General features: G+C 36.2%; 2 protein-coding genes across 2 annotated transcripts; one reads left to right on the forward strand and one right to left on the reverse strand.

Moving 5' to 3' along the window:
- Positions 1-52: 52 nt before the first annotated feature.
- On the reverse strand, positions 53-5346 carry LOC130655146 (uncharacterized). Its single transcript, XM_057457853.1, has 5 exons — positions 5238-5346; positions 1959-2866; positions 932-1194; positions 422-656; positions 53-297 (listed from the first exon to the last, which is right to left on the reverse strand). The coding sequence occupies exons 2-5, from the start codon at positions 2850-2852 to the stop codon at positions 202-204; spliced, it is 1488 nt and encodes a 495-aa protein (XP_057313836.1). The 5' UTR covers positions 2853-2866; positions 5238-5346; the 3' UTR covers positions 53-201.
- Positions 5347-14288: 8942 nt separating this feature from the next.
- On the forward strand, positions 14289-20944 carry LOC130654410 (beta-1,4-N-acetylgalactosaminyltransferase 3-like). The gene is made up of 3 exons (XM_057456981.1): positions 14289-15764; positions 19077-19593; positions 20107-20944. Exons 1-3 carry the CDS (start codon positions 14614-14616, stop codon positions 20407-20409), a joined length of 1971 nt encoding a protein of 656 aa, XP_057312964.1. The 5' UTR covers positions 14289-14613; the 3' UTR covers positions 20410-20944.
- The last annotated feature ends 216 nt before the right edge of the window (positions 20945-21160 follow it).

Below are 21160 nucleotides of genomic sequence, written 5' to 3' on the forward strand. Positions count from 1 at the left end.
GAGGGGAAATATTTATTCTATTGTAAATAATTTACTATAAATTTTTACATGTTTTTATAAAAATATTTAAACACAATAAATAAAATGTAATAATAAATACAAAACTTCATAAAATATGTTTCCATCAAAAATATCAGCTTGATATTTTACATGCCAGTTGGATACCATGTCCTAAAATAAACCGTGGATGAAGATAGATATTCACTCCTTTTGTTTGGTTGAATTTGCTAACGATTGATTGAAAAGTGATGTGCCGAAACCACTGCTGCGACGAGAGCGAAGATTGTATCTGCTTTCCTAAAATGACAAAGTACGAATAAAAAGTAGAGGAACTGCTGAGCAAAGAGAAGTAGGTAGAAGAAGAAGAGGGTGCAAAGCAACATAACAAAAGACTCCATCAGCAATGCTTGAGTACACTTACATTCAATGTTGTATTATCAGCATTATCTTTTTTACCAACTGGTGTTCTCGACTTAGAAACTCTTCTTTGTTTCGTCGTTCCTCGCTTACCTTGGAGAGTGTTTTTGATGTCTTCAACGGATGGTTCATGCAATTTTAACAGTGTATCTTGCGTAAGCTTTGATTGATCGTACATAAATAAGCTACTGATGTCAGTTTTATGTGGAGTACTGGTGGCAAATTGTTGAAGTGATAACCTGGAATTAAGTAAGTACTTATCAGTGTGACATCCATATTATAATGCCTGTATACGTCTGTCTATCTGTCTGTCACGCAAAATGGTAGCTTAGCTGCGCAAGTAGCAAGACGCACGCAATGCGGTGTAACAGGACGGGCGAATCCGTGGATTTTTCCACGGGCTAACGACTATTATATACTATTAAACGATTTTTTGCATAATTTTAAGCAAAAATTAGTAGGATGGTTCTACACACGCACTGACAATTGTAACTTTCTTTAGAAATTCACTTACTCCAGCTGTTTCGTCGCCTCTTCTAAGTTTTTTGACGGACCAACTAATGTGGTGTCAGATGGACCGTCGGTGACACAATCTCCAAGTTTAGTTTGTGTTTCTTGGAGTTTTCTGATTTCTAAGATTTGTGTTTGTATGTCTTGCAGCATGCTGTAGTTAATTTTATTGAAATCCTTGTAGCGAACAACAAACACCCCTACGATCATAGCAGCCACAAGTAAAAATATCTTACGAAGGAGCCAAATCCTTGCGTGAAGGTGTTCCTACAACACAAAATGGGGTGACATATTGTTAGTCCCAACGATCCAACGATTTTTTTTAAAAAAAGCTCAAGATACAGCACGAATATTTTTGATTAACTTTGAAAAATACTAATTTTCACAACAGTGCTGTCAGGTCACGGGTAATATCTTATTAAAGTGTCAGTAGTGACCTTAAGTGATGCATTGAGGAATTAGGAAGGCCTCTCTCAGAAAAATTAGTTCACTTGATATTACTTGCTAACATACCCAACAGAATTCAGTAGTAGGCCAGCTTCGGAAGTTATTTCTCTTACATTGTTCCGACAATCAATGCTGATACCTTTCTGGGAAAAAACCTGGGTTCAGCATAGTCGGAATAAAATCAATAGCCGGAGGAAATTTTAATCACCAATGTACGTAGAATTAGTCGCTTTTCCCCAATTAAAGGTGGATTTTAGGTACAGAAAAAAATTTCCAATTGCTTAAATAGAAAATATGTCGACGTATTCTCTTCCTTGTTATTTTTTCTTTGAAAATCATTCCAACAAGAAATAGGCCGGTAGTAAAGTTCTCAGATCATTAAGAGTCGGGTTAAAGTTAGTCGACGAAAAATTTGAATCAAGAATTAAGTTAGTCAAGAAAACTTTTATCTTGGAGAAACTTTTCGCTGACCCTTAAAATTAGTCACTTTTCCTTGTTTCCCCCCATACTATATTTGATTTTTCCAATCTGTGTGGATTAGAACACCTAGTGAAAATGTGCCTTAAGGCTGTGTAAAATCTTACCGCTGTAACATCACTGTTTGCATTTACTCTCCATCCAACAAAAAGTCTTTCAATGACTATCAGTACAGTAAGAGCAAAGAATAATGGCAGGCGAGCTGCAGCTGTCCTTGGTGCACTTGTGAACAAATAACAAACAACTGTCGATACGAAATAAAAAGCAACAGACTGAAGCCCGATGAATTCACCAAGCAACATTTTCTGTAGGTTTGCCAACCGTTCAACACTTTGAAAGATGTTATCAAAAGTTTCTGAAAACATTGTCTTCTGCTGCTGCGCATGCTCGCGAACTTCTTTGAAAACATCTTTCGTTGTCTCTGCAGAACTAACAAGAGCTTCTTTTAAGATTTTCTCATTTTTTAACATATCTTTCTGATTCTGCAAACTTTCTGCTTGTGCAGACAGCACGTCGAGTTGTTGTTTGACTGATTTAGATAGAACTTCCAGAGATTGTGCAGATGCATCAGATAACTTCGAAATTGTTGCTTCTGTCTTTTCCCGCCAAACATCGCTTTGTAAATAGAAGCAAATATCCGAGACATGCGTAAAGAATTCTGTATATGCTTGAAATGCAACAATGTTTGAACCCATTGTTCGTGTGCATTGTTTAAAATTATTAATAGTGCATGGAAATGTTTCCAATCCAGACTTTTCAAGATGACAATTTGCAAATTGCAAAGCAAGAAAACTTTGTTCAATATCATTTATATCTCGACAGCCGTGATCTAGTTTCGAAAGAGCTTCTTTCCAACATGGTGTATGTGAGGACTTCTGAAATTTTTCATACCTTTCCTTACCAGTTTTCATTCTATCATGATCGTTATTAAATTCAAAACGCTGGCTTATCGAGAAGCAAATAAAAGAAAACAAAGTCAACATGTCTAACCAAAATGCCATAGTAATATTATTATCTAAATACAAAAATTTAAAGTAAAAGACGGTAATGTTAGTATTAAATGTCAAATCCTTCGTTCAGTTAGAAATAACATTACAACGTAAGATTCGAATGTGTGTGTATATTAGATATAATATATATATATATATTCCATGCACAAAACTTTATAAAAAGTTTTAGTGAATAAAAGCATTCAAGACATTCATGTTAATTCAAGTACGATTAAAATTATTAATATTTTATAAGACTTTTGTTTTATATTGTTATATTGTTATCTTTTTATATTTGTTTTTATTTATAAATGCAAACTTGATACGTGATACTTTCCAATTTGCCCGAGGAATTATTATTATTTCACATAATTGTTTATTTTCGTTACGGACTTAATCTTAAATCTCGTCAACTCAAACACAGCAACTTCGATCTTTTAAAATATTTTTCCCTGTAAGCATCAGAACTTTCACATCCATATTAACACAGCAAGATAGAAAGTTCCGCGCCGTTGAGGGCTGGGTACAAGGTTGATCTATTGTTTCAGAAAAAAATATTCATCTAGAAGAGATACAAAGTTCTACAACTGTTATTTATAGAAATATAAATAAATTATGCTTTTATTGCCCGCTCTTTCTTTTTTACGTCCTGGAAAATAAACTTCTTTTCGAAACACGTAGTTCTATATTAGCTCTTACTCCAAATTTGTAACATTTGGAACCAGAAAAAATGTTGTTAAAAAAAGTTCACAAAAAAATGAAGCTTTCGTAACAACCTCTTTCCCAGGGCTATTTTCGCTTTTTTGATATCCGAGACGGCGCGAAGAAATGACCCTGGGCCACACTGGTAAAATCAGCCCGATTCGTGCTGATTTTTAATTTATTCACAATTTGGTCATTTTGTTAAGAATTGCATGCGGACCGCCGAGAACACTGTATTGCTATAATTTATCGACCTAGTTCCCAGGGCATTTTGCCTTGTTGATAAGTTGATAGCCGCGAAAAGTTGTTGAAATTGTTGGCTACTCCGTAAAAACGGCTCAGGGGCCACAAGACCCTGGGGACGAGGTTGATAATTTACGCAAAACAATCTTGGATTGAAATCATGGACAGAGTTTTGTTTTTAATCAGAAACAAGTTAGCTAAAGTGTTGTGAGTTTTTGCTTCGAGAAAATATGATTGCAGTGTTGCCTTCGCTTTTTTGGCTACATACATTCTTCTCGCCGTCTGAGATTGTCAGAAAGAGAAAAATAAGCCTGGGGACGAGGTTTGCTTTCGTAATTGATAATTTTTAATAATTTTTTAAACCAACCAAAATACTAGCAATAATATCTGCAATACATGTATTTGACTTAACCTCCTCCTCAGGACTTGTTACGCTTTTTATATTTGAACAGCCTGAACAAGCTCTTGTTCAAGCCGTCCACATATAAAAAGCCTCATAAGTCCTGGGGAAGAGGTTGGTATACACACTGTTTTTAATTATAACTCATGCCTGCTTGTACCTAATTCCTTCATCAAATCTGAATTTGCTTAATGGTCCGACAAATATTCTGTATACAGTCTGGTCCTCAGGGCTGTTATTCACTTTTTTGATAATGGGATAACTGAAAAGAGAGTCCTGGGGACGGGCTTGATTCAGTATATTCATTATTTCTGAGTTTTTTTCAAATCACTTATTGGATATGAAAGTAAAGTAAATAGTCTAGAAATATAAGATATAATTTTCTTTCAGGTAGCCACAAATCTATTTTTTTCTTGCTAAAACTTCTGAAACTCCCCCTTTGTTTCATTTTTAAAGTGCGTAATATTTCTCCCTCAGTTCAGCATTACCACTGCAATAATGCTTTGCTACATTTTTTTAAAATTTTTAAAATTCAAAATTCACACAGAAAAAGATTTTTTGCTTGTGCTCTTTATGCTTTAACTTCTTCTTTTACTACTACAGTGACACACTGGTGCGACCATCACACAACTTTTTCTTAGTTTAAAAAGGCTAAGTCAAATATCAATAGCTACCTACGCCCCTGGGTGGATCTGTGTCACTCTCGCCGATACAAACTAGCAACCACCGTAAATAACTTGTTTTTATAGTTATCTCAAACATACATGTTCTAGTTTGTGAAAATGATCTCCCTTATGTAAAGAGTACTGTTGTTTTTGCCTCGCGAAAACAAAAAAAAAATGATACCGAAGCTGCGCACCAAAGTTTACCTTCACACACAAAAAAAACAAATAATACCAGGGGAAAGTATCGCGCCCTAACCGACTGATCACGATTTAATAATCAAAGTCTACATAAAATGTGGCAAAGTGTTGTAAAACTGAGGTAAAATAAAACTTTGGAACTAGGCCTTTACTTCTTTTCAAATAAAAAAAACTGAATTAATTTGATACCTTATCTCGTTTTCAATATTTAATCCCCATTTAAAGCAGCCGAAGTATGAGCAAGGAAGTCATCTGACCATAACAAGAATGTTGAGTCTTATGAAATGCTCATAAAAAATAGAAATTTAATTACTTTAAACAACGGTCGATTTGAAATTCCCAACGGTCTCCATTGAAACGAAAGTAATAAATTAATAATGGCTCCAGAGGACAGTTGTCAGTAGAAGGTTGGAGAAATCAACGACACAAACAAAAATTAATCACATGATTACGTTTTTTCAAAAAAAAATCCTGCTTTAGGCAAAACATTCATAAAACTTTATGAAAGAGGCTTATAAGTATGTCGCCACACCAGCGTATATGTCGCAGCGCCCTAATCATACTCCACCTACAGGCAAAATCATATTTTCAGAATGAAAAAGAAAAGAAAGTGGCTGGAAAAATGTAATACGAGCATGCACCACCAAATAACCAAATAAAAAATATTTGTTTCGGTATAATTATTTTTAAGTCGTCGTCAGAGGAAACATTAAATTAAAATTATAATTAAATTATAATTAAAATAATCTGCGGGTTAACACCAATCCTTGCTGATGAGGATTTTGTTCGTGAAATTCATGACATTTCCGATATAAAGACTCATGTCGCTAGGAACATGAGCAACCAAGAAGTCGACCTTGCTGCGCGCGTACTTGAGCACATTTTGGAATCGCCTTATTTCCTCACCCGTATCACTAGGCCTTGTGATCAAGTCCTCAAATTTTGTCAAGTATAGACGCTGCGCATCAATCGAACTACCTTGATTGCCAATGATGTTGGACCTCGCGTTGACTTAGCTCTGAAGTATGAGATAAGCGTAAAATCTTACGTTTTGGGATAGGCGTTCAATACCTATACGAGTAAGGCCTTGACTTTTCTCAATCATCCATCGACTCCATGAATCTTCATCGAAATAACTAGACCCGCTGCCGGGATAATCCTCGCGAATAGCTTGCCAGCTACTGAAAAGAGTCTCGTTCCTCCACTCTTGCTCGCTGCCGCTTACCCCAAATTCACGTGCTAATTGCTGGAATTTTTGATTGTTGAAAGGGTTGTTAAGACGTCGGAACCTATCGGAACCGGGTAGAGACACTTCGAGATCTTGAAGTATTTTAAGAATCTGGAAGTACACGTGGAAACGGTAACCGGAGCGAACCAGGGGTAAGGATGTGGTCAGATGTTGCATAGAAATACCACAAGCTGAAGTTGCGCAGTAGGTAGCAAAATTGAGCTGAGTGGACCAGAGGCTGAAGGGGTGGCTTTGCCAGGTATTCAACACCACACCAGAGTGAAACTCGTAGTCGACAAAGATGTTGGGGAATTTCACCTTGAATGAGGACCCCTTCGCGTCAATAACGATGTTCTGTATTGAAAGGTCATCACCCTTGAGTCTCTCGAGATAGCGACCATGTGTAGGGACATACTTTGCTTTGGGATTATACGAGTAAATGCTCATCTTTTCTTTAAAGAAACATGAGACAGCTGTATGTCACGGATATAGAGAACCCTACGATATTTGAGGACTACCTAGGGCAGGACACGAGGATCGCTCTGAAATCGATCAGTATCCGCCCTAGGTGGGTAAACTTTTTCACTAGGAGCGAGATCAACATCCATAAGGCGGGTGCCAAGCCGACGGAAGTCGGTGATTTGGAAGTCTCCATCTCGATTGCGCCGTGTTTGAATAGAATCGAGGATCTCGCGACCATAGTCAACGACCAAGCGGGAGGGAGGATCAAGCTCTTCGTACTCAGTAACGGGGTATGTAGACTCCGTGTCAACGATGGGTACGATGTGATAATCGATGAAGCACTGCAGGACCTTATGGGACGGGCCTTCGATAACAAGGTAAAGTTTACCAAAGGCGACCACGACAGCATCTACAAGACTGACGTTCACCAGCGGCTGAGACTCGTATGCTCCCAGCTGGATCCGGATTATTCTCTTTTAAATGGTGAGAAATCCAATATACTAGCCGTGCTTCCAATCAAGGAGCTAAACGCTTGGGGGGATATGGTAACATGGAGTTTCGACACTCCTGTATACCTCCCCCTTCAAGGTTCAACAGACAGGTTAGATTTCATGCTCATCAACGAGTATCAAAACAATAAGAATACTTTCGTTGGAATTACCATGCACCTATTGATAAATGACAGACATTGCTAAGCTTTATCCGAGCCTACCGAGTGCACCCCCGGAGGGTACGGAGGAGAACAGTTCACAAGTCTACAGACTGAAGAAGATCAAAGAAGTGGAACAATACTTGCGGGCCGAGATTAAAGAGCGTGACAAGCTCGCCAAAAAGTTCAAGATGCACGTGACCTGGGTTAGGTTCTGCGACCACGGGCTACTAGTGGTAAGTGTGATAACTTCAGGCGTTGGTATCGGTAGTATACTCTCGGGAATCGGCGTACCATTGGCCGTGGCCATGGGTGGAATTACGATTGCCGTAGGGTTAGGCCAAGCGGGTCTGCGGAATGCTGGGAAGAGGCTAGGTGTCAAGAGTAAGAAGCATGAGAGCATCAAACTACTGGCAGAGACCAAGTTGAACTCTATCGTTGACCTTATCAGCAGAGCTGTGGGGAATGGTGTGATTAGCTTAATCATACAGGAAAAGCAAAAATACAAGGCGCTGAAGGAGCAGATCAGACAGCGTATCAAGAAGATCGTGGACTCAATCAATGAACGGGAACATATGCAGCTTGTCGCGAAAGGGCGTGAGGAGGCGAAGGACGAGCTTCTGAAAAAACTTCAATCTGCGCAGTATGTCAGCGGAACCACCTGCGTATTCATAGGGTGTTCCCGGCTACACCTAGTCAGGTCTAGTGTGTTGAACAATACATTAGAAGATTTAGAGTACTTCTCCGGTATCTTGGTCCATGATGTGGTCACCATTATGTACGACACGTCGCTGCTTTTCAAGGAGCTGTCTCGAGTATTCTTCGAGATTTTTCTGCCAAGCGATAGTACAACAATGTTCGCAATAAGGACCGTCCGCTTGTCTTGAAGCGTCCTTATACTTGACCTTGTGGATCGCTTCAAAAAGATGACCTCTATTCATAGTGGAATAGTTACGGATCTTTATTGCTTTCGCTTCCTTTTTCAGTTCGGGAACGTTCTTGTTTGTTTCTATGTTGAAACTCAACATAGAACCTTGATAATCCACTTGCAAGACAGTGAAGCCCTCTTCATCATCGGAGTCGGAGTCGCTAAGGTAGCGGGAGCCATAAAACTCGACAACCTTGTACTTACACTCCTCCAAGTAGGTTTGCATGTAGTAATTTGAACCTTGCCTGTAGATGCCAGATAGCTTGATGATGGCCTTGCACTCGCAGCTTTGTTTTAGTGGTATTTTTTTGGAATGGAAGTCGGTTCTGATTTTGCCCTCCCACTCCTTCACCTGGGTGGTAATGTATTTACCTTTTTTCACAGGGGGAGTGGTGAAGCAATGACCCGCCAAGGACTCTATTTTGGTCAGGACACTCTCATACTTCTCTAACCACTCGGGGTGGTTATAGATGTCGAATGACATGGTAAGAGAGCAGCCCTCATCATAACGTGAGGCACCATTGGAATAGAGCTTTCTAGGTGTTTTGATCAATAGAGGTGATAGCTTGCTGTCATAACTATAGCCAATGACGAAGCGTTCATCTTTGCCCTTTTGCTGGAATAGGATCGCTTAGTACGATATTTTCAATATTTACATCTTCGATATTTAGTGGAGTCGCTTTGGCATAAAAGTCTCTTGAGTTAACATTCTCGTTACCGAATTTGAACATCCTTTCATTTTGTGGAAACCGGAGTTTAACTAGGGTTTGGTACAGGGACAGCTTCCACCATTATACGTAATGTACTCATGCCGGCAGTACCAGCATAGTATCTTACCTTTTATGAAGAATCTCTGTCCACAAGAGCATCTGTCATATTCGTCAAGTAATCGTTCACACTCATGGCATTGTTTCTTCATCGTTTATTTACTCCACAAGAGCTCAAGGTCTGCCTTTTCATCCTCCGAAAAACACTAGTCTATAGCTCTGTCAGGGTGCCAAGCCACTGGTAGCAACTCCTTCTTAATTCTGGCCTTTGTCGCTTTCCGCTGACGATAGACCACGAGCGGACGGGGATTTTCCTCAATCACTTTGGTGTATATGTCTTGGTTAATGTACCAGTCTGGGATATCCTCGGGGAGCTGGGGCACATGTTCGACAACCACATTACACATTTCCCGGGTAACAAACCAGTTCGGAACATACCCAAGTAGCCAGGGCATGCGTTCAACCACCGAGGTGCACATTTCTTGGGTCTTGAATTGATCCGGAAATTCCCAAGCACACAAGGGTTCTTTTGAACCGCCCTGGTACACATTCCCCGGGTCATGAGATTCTCTGGAACAAACTGGAGTAGCGTGGAGATAGCCTGCAGGTTCTCTGGTTGAATAGCATCAATTTTCATGCAGTGATAGAGACACTTATTGATAGAAATTAAAAATTATTACTTAGCACACGACCAAGCATCTAAAAAATTGGTAAAGAATTGTCATACGAAGAATATTAATTTATATATCAACTTTTATGTATTTCTGAATCGTTTAAAAGACTAGACTTTTGAGGGTCAGTGGTTAACGCACTTATTTGGAATACAATGTTCCTCCACAAGGTTTTTGCTTGCATCCTAGTCACGTTTTTTAAGTTGTATTTTTTTAAATGTGAAATAAATTTTATTTAGTATGTATTTTAGTTTGAAAAGGCGGAAACGAACCGCTCATCATGACCACCTATTTCTCAGAAAATGTAGTTTTTGTTTGGGGTCAATTTCAGAAGGGAAGAATACGAAAAAATGGGAACGTGTCCGACACAGCGAATGTCTTAGTTAAGCGGATCTATTTTTCCTTCTATTTCATTTTAATATGAAACATAATATTATAAATACATAATTTATATCATTCTATTATTCTATCAACCTGGTCCCCAGGGCGCTAAGCAAAAAGGAGCCCTGGACAAGAGGTCAAATAATTGTGAAATCACCATGCAAAAAATCATCTTTTATTAAAAAGTAGATAATTGATGTTTGTTTCATAACTATTTTTCATATGGCTTTGAAACTTTCCTACAAATTTAAGGTAAAAATCCCGGTTACGCGGGAGTTTTTTTGCGAATGCTCCGACTTTTTACGACTTTTGGGCGTTATATGATGATGGTGGTATATGGTCCAAGGGATAAACACTTTCCGGTCCGTTTATCCCTGGTAAACGGAATTTTTCAAACGGATTAACTATCAATCAAAATGGCGATGTTGCTGTGCTGTTCTGTGCAGGTTTCTTGTATTGTTTGCGCCGACCAAAAGAAAGGGGAAAACTTTTTCATTTTCTTTTATAGAGATTTTGTTTGTGCCAACAACTTAGGTAGCTATGAGAGCGTTAAGATCTAACGGCCCAACTATCAACGCCTTTGTGCATGCACAGCATTTAAAGATTTAATTAAAAAAAACGTGACGTTTTTATAGACCTTTTTGTTCCTTTTTGAATGTTTACATTTTTCGCGGTAAGCCCATCAGCATCACAACTGTCAACATTATTCTTTTATATACAAGTTTTTTTAAAAAAACTGACCCATTCCATCTATCAATGCTTGTTCTTTTATGTTCTTATAGCTACAAGTTTTGAATAAAAAACTGGGTGCTTAAAGCTTACCTCCCGAGAAAAATCAAGTTGATCTAAATTGGCTTATATTCATACGTGATTTACGAATATAAAGTTTTTTTTCCTTAATTTGCACTTATAAGTTAATAATGCCTATTCAAAGATTTAAAATTCACCTTCGACACAAGGTAAACCATCTGCCATATTGTTTCATAAATTTCTTCACCTTTGAGTGCTCTGACGTCACCTGTTAGAAGATCGTAAATCATCTTCCGCATTGGAATTTTTTACTCAAACTTTACTAGTGAAATTCATTGGTAATGAGTATGTTTACCCCCCTGAAAATTTCAGGAAACTTTGAAAATGAATACTAACTTCGCAGTCTTTTTCAGGAATATTTGAGTAGGTGTGCGATGATTCGCACATGTAAGTCAAGTAATGCGTCCGATGTAAAGCGCACGTGCAAAGAATGTACAACACGGGCTCCAAGGTTATTTTTTTGCGCACTCATTTTGCGGTAGAAAAGTGGGGGACGTTTTAAATCGTGAACCCCAAACACGATGATCGAGCGTCTACTGGTATAGCGACTCTCTCAATCTTAACTTCCTTTTCTACATGTCCGAAATAGTATGCATGACTTTACTGTAATTTTTATATTTATTGTTCACTGAATAGGCTTGCTCGTGGATTAAAAGGACCAGGACTATTCAATAATTTCTGAGATCTGAAAGTGTCCGACCATGACGGAAATGTATCGGACGTTTTGTCTGATGAATCTCCAAAAATTCTTTCGAGGGCTGCCATCGCACGCTACAAAATGGATTTTAAAGGTTGGTTTTGAAAACTCAATATTTATTTTTCAGGCGTGCGATTAATCACACGCCTGAAACGATTTAGGCGTGTGCCAAGGCGTGCGCATGCTATCGCACGCCTCTCCTGAAAAAGACTGACTTCGGTTGAGTAATCATCATAAGAAGTTGTGAAGCAAAAAAAAATTTGTCCTTATTCATCAAACGTGTGGAGCTTTTTTTTTACAAATCACATCCTATGCACAAAGTTTCGCCTCTCATCCCGTGGGTCCGAATGTGAGCTTCTAACTAGTGACGTCAGACGCATAAATTATACCGTTAAATGCTCACTCACAAAATGGCGACAAGTGAGGTGAATGCTTTTAAAACACAAGGTAAACATTGTTTGGTTTCTTGAATACTGTAGCGATTTTAACAAAATAAACGTTAAATTGTTTTTTCTGAAGATGTTATGAATCGATTTAGGTCAACTTGATTTTTCTCGGGAGGTAAGCTTTAAAGATGGGTTCGCCCCATCCCAACTGTCAACACTTGTTTCAAACTTTCTTCATATATAAATATATATTTCAGTCATTAAACTGCCCAGCACCTGTTGTGTAAATGTACGATGTGACACCAGTGTCGCTGTTGTGATACTGACTGCTTTTATAGTGTCTAAATAATTCATAAATACTTGTTAGTATAGGGTTTCTGGAAAACATAGGATACCCTGCCTAATTGGAGTAGTGTTTTGGGGGTAGTTTTATTTTACACAAATGTGCTCTTATTTGCCCCTGACGAGCTTTGCAGATGAAAACCTTCCCATTAGATTCAAGCACAATGGCTTCTATTAGTGATGGTTTTTTTTGCCTGTTGGCTTTGCATTGTTTCTGGCCAGTTGGCACCTTTGTTGTTAGGTGTGCTGCGCAAATCAACTTTTCTATGCTTTTTGATTCTAAAGGAAGGGGCTTTTTAATGACACTAGAAAAAGACCTCAATTTTTAGAAATTACAAATACTCAAATGCACAGAAATAAACAAGATAAAAAAGTTAAGATTGTTGACAAAAGCAATCAGAAAATATTTTAATCCATAGTATTAGTTCTTATCCACAGTTTGGCGAGTATACGCACATCTTAATGGCTTTGATTTTCATTTTCATCAAAGGTGTATATATAATACACTGTTATTTTTGCAGATTAGTATTCAAATTGACTCTTGATTGCTATTCTTATCAAATCAATAATGTGTTAAAATGACTACAGATAAGATAGATAAGGACTATTTGGTTGACCCCAAATTTGATTACAATATTGCAGGTGGGAATGAAAAATGGCATAGTAGACTAGGATAAGGACATTTTGAGGCACAAAATGACGAAGTTTAGCTAAAGCTCCATTAGCCCTCTTGAGCTTGGCAACAGTATTATTGATCTAAGTCTTCCAGCTTAAATCAGAATCTAATATCTACAATTGATCTCTCGGAAGGTATAAGTAAAAGATTGTTTGTTAATAGTGTTTTATCATTTTTAATTTTTTTTTTCAATAAACATAAACAGGGGGAGAGGATTCAAACCTTTTTTAAAGCATTGTAAAGATGCTAAGTATGGGGAAATCAATCTGTGCAGCACCCCTTAAGTGAATTGAAGAAATTCTAAAACAGCAGCTGAAATGATTTAAATCATTTTATTGTTTTAGTATATTTATATATTAAGGGTCTGTTACACGTAGCAAAGTTTGCAATAGCAAATATCATACAAGTACCTCTGCAAGTATACTTGTACCATCAGTTGTGCAAGTTTTTATACTTGCACAAGTTTTGTCAATTTCGAATAACAAAAACAAATGTGAGTTTTTGTGTGCACATTTTTTTGAAGTTTACACTTTTCTTTGGTGTACATATTTTCTATAGCAAGCTAATTCTTCGTAATTATACGAAACAATTGTTCTTGGGTTTCGGTTTCATTACAACTCAGGTTTAGGTTGGCTACTGCGGAAGACGCCTGACGAGGCTCATCCAATTGCTCTTACACTTTTAACATAACTGTCTGCAACAGATACATCTTGATCTTTTTTGACACTAGATGACTTTTCTTGCTTTATGGCTGAGCGCCGGCGTAGAAGTTTCATCATCACCATTCGGATCTTCGAGATAAGAATCTCCCCATGAAAAGGCCATTGGGGAGAGTGCAAACCTCATCCAAACTTGCTCCATTTTTCTTTGAAGGTCTGACTTTATGTTTTATTTGACCATAATACAATCTCGAGCCGACCATTTTCTTTTGTATGTCTTTGACTGGCATTACCGTTTCGTTTGAAATCAACTCCAATGCTATATATATTCTTTCTTCTCGCATTCTGATACTCTGCGTGGTTTGAGCTGAAAAGGCACTCGTGTAATTACTTGTCCTGCCATAATGTCTGTCCAACTATCAACTTTCTTTTTTTATTTCTTGCCTCCATGTTGCATACACGCCACAAAACTATTCACACCACACATTTTTTATTTCCCTCAATTCGATATCCTATTGGCTCAACTATAATGAAAACAACAATGAAAACAAAAGTCTAAAATCATTGATCGGTTAACATTCCGAACTTGATCGTATCCTATTGTTTCTTTGCTATAGGAAATGCTGATTTTTTAAAAATCATTTTAGAAAAAAGCAGAGCTTGCACAAGTTCTTATACAAGCCCATGCGCAATGCATAAGGGCAGCTATTACACATAATATTGCATTGCACAAGTACTTGCACAAGCACTTGCATGTTATTTTCTCAAATTTTGCTAATATATTTTAACATTTTCTTTGTAGAACGATTTGCAAAGATGCCATTTCGACTCGCAAATTGCGAATTGTGACTTGCTAATTCATAACTACAAACAATTATTTTTTATTCTTATAGGACAAAATAAATCATAATGAAGATACGATTCAGTCAAATCACCCTTGCTTTCATTATATTTGGTGTATTTGTTTACTTGCTGATGCTTAACAACAATTCAAAACTCAACAATCATGTATACATAGAACCTAGTTATGTCATTGCTGTGAAAGGTAACAAAAAAGTTTCGTTGTATGCCCAAGTTAGAGGCATTCCATTACCTAATGAACCTGTAATTTTTTTAAGTAAGAGTTCTTTGTCAAAATCACAGATGTTTGTATATAAAAACAATACTAATTTTATTGATTCAAGTAAAATACATTATTTAAATTCTCATACTTGGCGTGAGATATGTTACACAGACTTACAAAATTTGTTAAATTATCCACTATTTCCCCATTTGCCCTCCACAAGAGAATCACTAGATAGTTTAGAAATCCTAAACATAAACAAAATGGTGGGAAACCGCATATTTGGTTATCTATGTTTGCAGGAAACAAGTAAAGTTCAATTTTCGATTCTTTCCAGTGGTGTCAATGTACAGGTCTGGTTAAGCAGTTCGAGCTTACCAAGTGATGCAGACCTACTTTTTTCCCAACAAGTGGGAAGAAAAAGAGAAAAGTTCTCTAAGTTTGTTACATTCGAAAGGGATCAGAAGTACTTTATTGATATTATCATTAAAACAGGGGATATGCCTGGTAAATTTATTTTAAAATGGATTACGGAGACTGATAAAGACTACCAAAGGATTGGCAAATTAAACCTTTATCCTTTTGTGAACGATGTTGCATATAATGGGGATGTGGTTGTATTGGATTACCAAGTACCCAAAACCACAAAAATGTTATCCCCACGAAAAAAACTGACTGAATTATACAACCCGATTAATTATAAAAGAAGTAGAATGTATTTACTGTCATTCATTCCTGAAGAAGATACCAAAGACTTATTTTACCAATGTAAATATGAACCCTCTTATGTTATAAAGAAAAAATTAAAGCGTGAGTTTCAAGGAGTTTGGGAAACTCATTTGACTGAGATTTACCCACCAGACGAATCAAATATTACTTATAAGTTATTAAGCAGTGATAAAGGACACATTATATTTGGCAATCCACTTCTTAAGAAGAAAATAGCAGATGATGTAGTGAAGGAAGTTATGATTGCTTTACAAAATAAACATGGAAGGTAAAGATTATTATTTTTCTGGGTATATCATTTTAGTAGAAAACCTTAAATATGCATGCAAAAATGCGGAATATCATAAAAACGAGATTACTTCTGAGCAAATTTTGTGTACTAGTTGTTTACTTGCAAGTTCAACAAAAATGTATCAAAAAATGCAGCTTTTAAATGGCAGTTTTACAAAACTGTTATAAAGAGGGTATTGGCACAGTGTGACAAAAAAGTTAAATTAAAAAAAAAGCGTTTGTTTTAGCACCCCTGTGAATCTGATTCGATCTCAACTGGCCAAAGGCCATCAAAATTTTGCCTACCTAAAGCAAAAAAACGAAGACCATCACTGTTTTTTTCGACCAGGACAAAACTTTTCCATGGTTTGTACAAGTACAGAGCATGTGCATGTCCTGAGACTCGGCAAATGTTAGCCCCCTTTCGTTTTTTAATCACTTTTGTTCCTTGCGCATATTTTTCTGTTCCAATTTTAGCTACTCCTTTTTTGTTGCTTTTTACGTAAGTTTGTTTTGAATATTCTTTGCATGTTTTGTTTCAAACCCTAAGCAAGATAATTCCCAATGCTCAACAATTATTTTATCAATCGGCATGTTTTCGCGATTTACTTTTTTGAGAAAAGATTGAATTTTGAGAAACAGAAAAAAGCATTTATTTATAAATATACTTGAGCACTCCTGGGTGATTTTTTTAATAAAATTAAGCTGATTTTTTCACCTCGTTTTTAGTCACAGGCTTTTCGAACGTATTATAAATGCAGGAAACTTGATTGACACTGGTTACAGTATGTCAGTACCCATTTTGTGTTTTTTTCCTAAGTGATCCTCTCAAGGGAAAATTTGTTTTTAACTAAGCAAAATCACTGGAAAATTTCATTTGCCTGAAATAATACCAAGATGGTAACTCTCTGAATACAAAATTTAGGAATTAGGATACCATCCTTTTTGTTAACCTTACATTTTAGAATTTTAAATATTTTTTTTTTACCAAATACACTCTAACATAGAGGCCTAAACTTTGACACAAATAAGCAAGGACATTCAAAGGAAGATTTAAGTCAAACTTGCCCCACCAAGTCAAATTAGTATCCTAATTCTAAAATCACAAATGTGTAAAATGTGAGTTATAAAAATCTCAATGGGGTAAGACACAAGGTCAACTGCTATATTAAACCACTGTCAGTAAACCTGGCTATTGTTATTTTCACAGATGTTGTTTAAAAAATAAGGTACACTCATAACTGGAGACACAGGATATATGCCAGAAACATATAACTAATTTTAGTAAACAGCTTAAAATTTTACATTTGCCAGCCAGCCAACTACTAACTACTCATATCATCATATTCGTTTAAAACCAAGATTAATAAACATGTCATTACAATGGCTCATTGTTTGGTAGATATGCTATTATCTCATATTATCACCAAATGTTAATAACAATCTGTGTGACAAATTAATCAGGGATCGAATTAACGTGAAATAAATGGTTTTCAATTTTTCCGCACAGGAGCGTATAAATTTTTTTTGACATTGCAAACCCTTTTGGCATCTTTGCGACCCATTTTTCATCAATTTGCGGATCAATTTTGTTATAAATTGGAGCAAACAGCGAATCAAAATATCCTTTCCTTGAAACAACTTCATGCGATTATGACTTCAATCTACCATATTTGAAAGTAAAATTTTTATGTGCTGAATACTTCGCAGTCTTTTTCAGGAGAGAGAAGAGAAAAATAAATATTGAGTTTTCAAATTTAACCTATAAAATCCATTTTGTAGCGTGCGATGGCAGCCCTCGAAATAATTTTTGGAGACTCGTCAGACAAATTGTCCACCACATTTCCAGTTTGGTCGGACACTTTTAGATCTCAGAATTTTTAAATTATCCTGATCCTTTTAATCCAGGAGCAAGCCTATTCATACCTAACATGACCATCCTAGCTAATTGACCAACTCCTAACTTAGTTAAAAGAACTACGTAGACATAAATCTCTTTCGCCTGGCCCCTTCGTCGTTGGTAACCAGGTCTTACACAAGATATCCAGCCATGCGGTTCTTAACTAATGCGGAGGTGAACGCCAACGAAGCACAGATAAAACAAATCTGCAAAACTGCACTTACAGGCGGAACAGACATTTTATCATGGATTTAATTGTCTTCATTTGACAAAACAATTTGAAACCATAGCAAGTCTGAATTTAATTGATTTTTATTTATGCCGCATGTGTTATTTTTATTGAAACAATTTTAAAAAAGAATCCCACGTGTGGTATAATTTTTTTTCTGTATAAATTTTGTTAAAATGTAGCTGAACTTTCTGAATGAATTGTGAAGTTTTATTTAAGACACCTGAATAAAGATTTTTTTAATTTTAAAACGAAGCATATCTTTGCCTGTTTGCTTGCGATTGCCTGAAAAATAAACATTAAATTTATGAAAATGACGGTATATAGTCATGCATACTATTTCGGACATGTAGAAAAGAAAGTTAAGATTGAGAGAGTCGCTATACGTAGACGCTCAATCATCGTGTTTTAGGTTCACGACTCAAAACGTCCCCCACTTTTCTACTGCAAAATCAATGCGCAACAAAGTTTAATCTTGGAGCGCGTATCGTGTAGCGCACGCGTAACATCCTTTGCACGTGCGTTTCACATCGCGCGTGTTACTTGATTTACACATGCATCATCACACACCTACTTAAATATTCCTGAAAAAGACTGCTATGCAGAACGACTGAACAAGAATTTGCATTTACTTATTTGCTTGAATTTACATTGCAGATTAAAGTTGTGGCATGCACGCAATGTCTTGACTGCTCACTAGTCATTGCTATTGTTGTTGTTTTTATTCTTTTGAGAATTATTGAAATTTTGATTCACATTTTTGATGATAATTTGTGTAAATTGGGTTGTAGTATTTAAAAAACGATTTGCATTTAGCCAACTACGAACCCTTATTTTGATCGTTGTTAATATTGCAAATATTGCAAGTAAACAAACCACATCTGCACTACTTCGCAAACTGAAAAAATTTGCTCATAACTAATATCGTTTTCATTTTATTTGGTATTTTGGTATATATATTCCGTGGATGAAAAATGGATATGGAAATAAGTCTATTGCACAACTGTTGATTGCTTTTTAATATGAATAGCTGACTCAGCTTGAAGAATTTCTAGCAACTTTTATCACCAGCAAACTTTTATAGTTTTCTTCAAGCTAATTTTCTTTCCTTTGCATTACTTGAGTAAAGTATTATTCTTTCTGCAGTCATGATTTTTATAATTATTTTTTATTTTTTATAGAAAATATTCCTTAGTGCATGTTTTGAATGTTGAACGTAACCATGATCCCTTACATGGTGATCGTTTTCTGGTTGAATTGGAACTTAGTGTTACAGGCTTATCTAAGACTGTTCGTTTCTCAGAGTATGTTTATCAGCCAAAAACTGGTAAAGCTCTTTGTTATCCCGAAAATTTTAAATGGAATAAAAATGCAGATGTAAATGTAATATTAACTGTTGGTCATCAAGGTAGATGGGCAAAACATTTTGTAGACACAATGTCACAAATTTACAATGACACTCAAGATGCAAATCTGAATGTTATTATTGTTGACTTTGATAGCAAAGATGTTGACTTAGTTCGTGCACTAAAGGAAAGTTCTTTACCAAGGTATATCCTTTTAAAACGCAAGGGTAAATTCCACAAAACGGAAGCAATCCAAGCTGCTATAAACACAGTGCAAAATCCTGATGCAATCACCTTGCAGCTTGATTTACATCTCACTATTCCATCTGATTTTATTGATCATGTGCGTAAAGTAAGTACAGTTTTTAGATTTTGTAGTCCACTGACATAGTGTGACCTTCCCTCCTCCCCCCCCAAAAAAAAAAAAAAAAAGAAAAAAACAATAACTGGGGGTTGGACATTTCAAAATTGTCCTTACTGGAGGGACCAGAAATTTAAGAAATAGATGGGAGTAAAAAAGATTAATTGGGGGATTTTTTTAAATTTTGGTAATAGTTTAATTTTTAAAAATTCAAAAAGGATTTTTTTATTTCTTAGTATTGTTCAGATGCATATATTTCTAGAGACTTTTTCTTTTAATTGACATTTTGTTTACCAAAGCATACACATCTTTTTGTCATCCCATATTAAACTTGTCATTGCACAGCGAATATAAAATCTGCATGCAATTTGGGAGATTAAATTTAAAAATTAATTGGAAGGGGTGTTGAAGCAGGGAGTTGGACAATGACTTCACCCCTGGTGCTTACAAGTGCAAGTATGTCTACGTAATTATTTTAAAAAATTGTTTTTTATTGTTTTGTAGCACACTGTAAAAGGAGTGATGACTTATAGTCCTTTACTTGCACGTTTGCAATGCGGTGCAAATCCTCAAGTACCATTTGGATTCTGGGAAATATCTGGCTATGGAATATTTGGTATATATAAATCAGACTGGGACATTATTGGTGGCATGGATATTGAAAAATTTCGTGATAGGTGGGGCGATGAAGACTGGGACCTATTAGATCGAGTTTTAAATGCTGGGTATGAAGTTGAACGTATAAAAATTAGAAATTTTTACCATGTTTTTCATACGAAAAAAGGAATGTGGCATAAGATGGTGTAAATTTTTGTTTACTAGCTCTTTCAACTCTTTTTAACCAGTGTTGTTAGGTTCGATGCTAATAACACGAACTATCCAGATAAAAGCTTTTTACCTAAATTTTCCTCTCCGTGTGCCTACTAAGAGCCCGTGTTGTGCGTACAGCATGGGCTCCTATGCAGCTTAATTGATTTTTTTACATATTAAAAACAATATTTTTTTGGAATTTTTTATAAGAGTTTATGTTAGTCGTAATTTTAATATACTCATAAATAGCTTTTATTATTCAAAAGCATGGTAAAAGAAATGAATTATGAATGTATTTATGATTATGTGATGGTAAATCCTTTAATAAGCACCTCCCCTTTCTAAAGTTGCTCTTTCAATAAGTACAGAGAATGCTTCCCTCGTCACAGCTTATATTGCTCCCTCTAATAAGGGTTGTCCCTAGTGCTTATAAGTAGATTCACCATTTACATGGAATACACAATTTTTATTTGAATACTTGCAATATTATAGGCTGTATTTGAAATTTAAACAAGACGACTTAATATCTTAATATCTTGTTATTTGCCTTAGTGAGACTGCAGGGTGTAAAACAGGCCTTAAAAAGCTTATAATCACACTATATGATCTCAAAAACCTTGAATCCATTATTCTCCAGGGAAAAACTTAAAAATGTGATTTTTATTACAAAGCTGGTTGTGAAACATTGCCTCGAGTAAAATGTTGTGTTTACAGTTTTTACATAATTTACTTCCCATAGGTTAAAATC

Source organism: Hydractinia symbiolongicarpus, chromosome 8, assembly GCF_029227915.1.
Source record: "Hydractinia symbiolongicarpus strain clone_291-10 chromosome 8, HSymV2.1, whole genome shotgun sequence".
Taxonomy (NCBI): domain Eukaryota; kingdom Metazoa; phylum Cnidaria; class Hydrozoa; order Anthoathecata; family Hydractiniidae; genus Hydractinia; species Hydractinia symbiolongicarpus.

What these genes read in the sequence shown, in the direction of transcription:
- LOC130654410 (XM_057456981.1), top strand. Translation starts at nt 14,614, where the DNA reads ATGAAGATACGATTCAGTCAAATCACCCTTGCTTTCATTATATTTGGT. An exon ending in TTACAAAATAAACATGGAAG is followed by an intron (nt 15,765 to 19,076) that starts GTAAAGATTATT and finishes TATTTTTTATAG; the next exon opens with AAAATATTCCTTAGTGCATG. An exon ending in TTATTGATCATGTGCGTAAA is followed by an intron (nt 19,594 to 20,106) that starts GTAAGTACAGTT and finishes ATTGTTTTGTAG; the next exon opens with CACACTGTAAAAGGAGTGAT.
- LOC130655146 (XM_057457853.1), bottom strand. Translation starts at nt 2,852, where the DNA reads ATGGCATTTTGGTTAGACATGTTGACTTTGTTTTCTTTTATTTGCTTC. An exon ending in CAAACAGTGATGTTACAGCG is followed by an intron (nt 1,195 to 1,958) that starts GTAAGATTTTAC and finishes TTTGTGTTGTAG; the next exon opens with GAACACCTTCACGCAAGGAT. An exon ending in CTGATAATACAACATTGAAT is followed by an intron (nt 298 to 421) that starts GTAAGTGTACTC and finishes TTGTCATTTTAG; the next exon opens with GAAAGCAGATACAATCTTCG.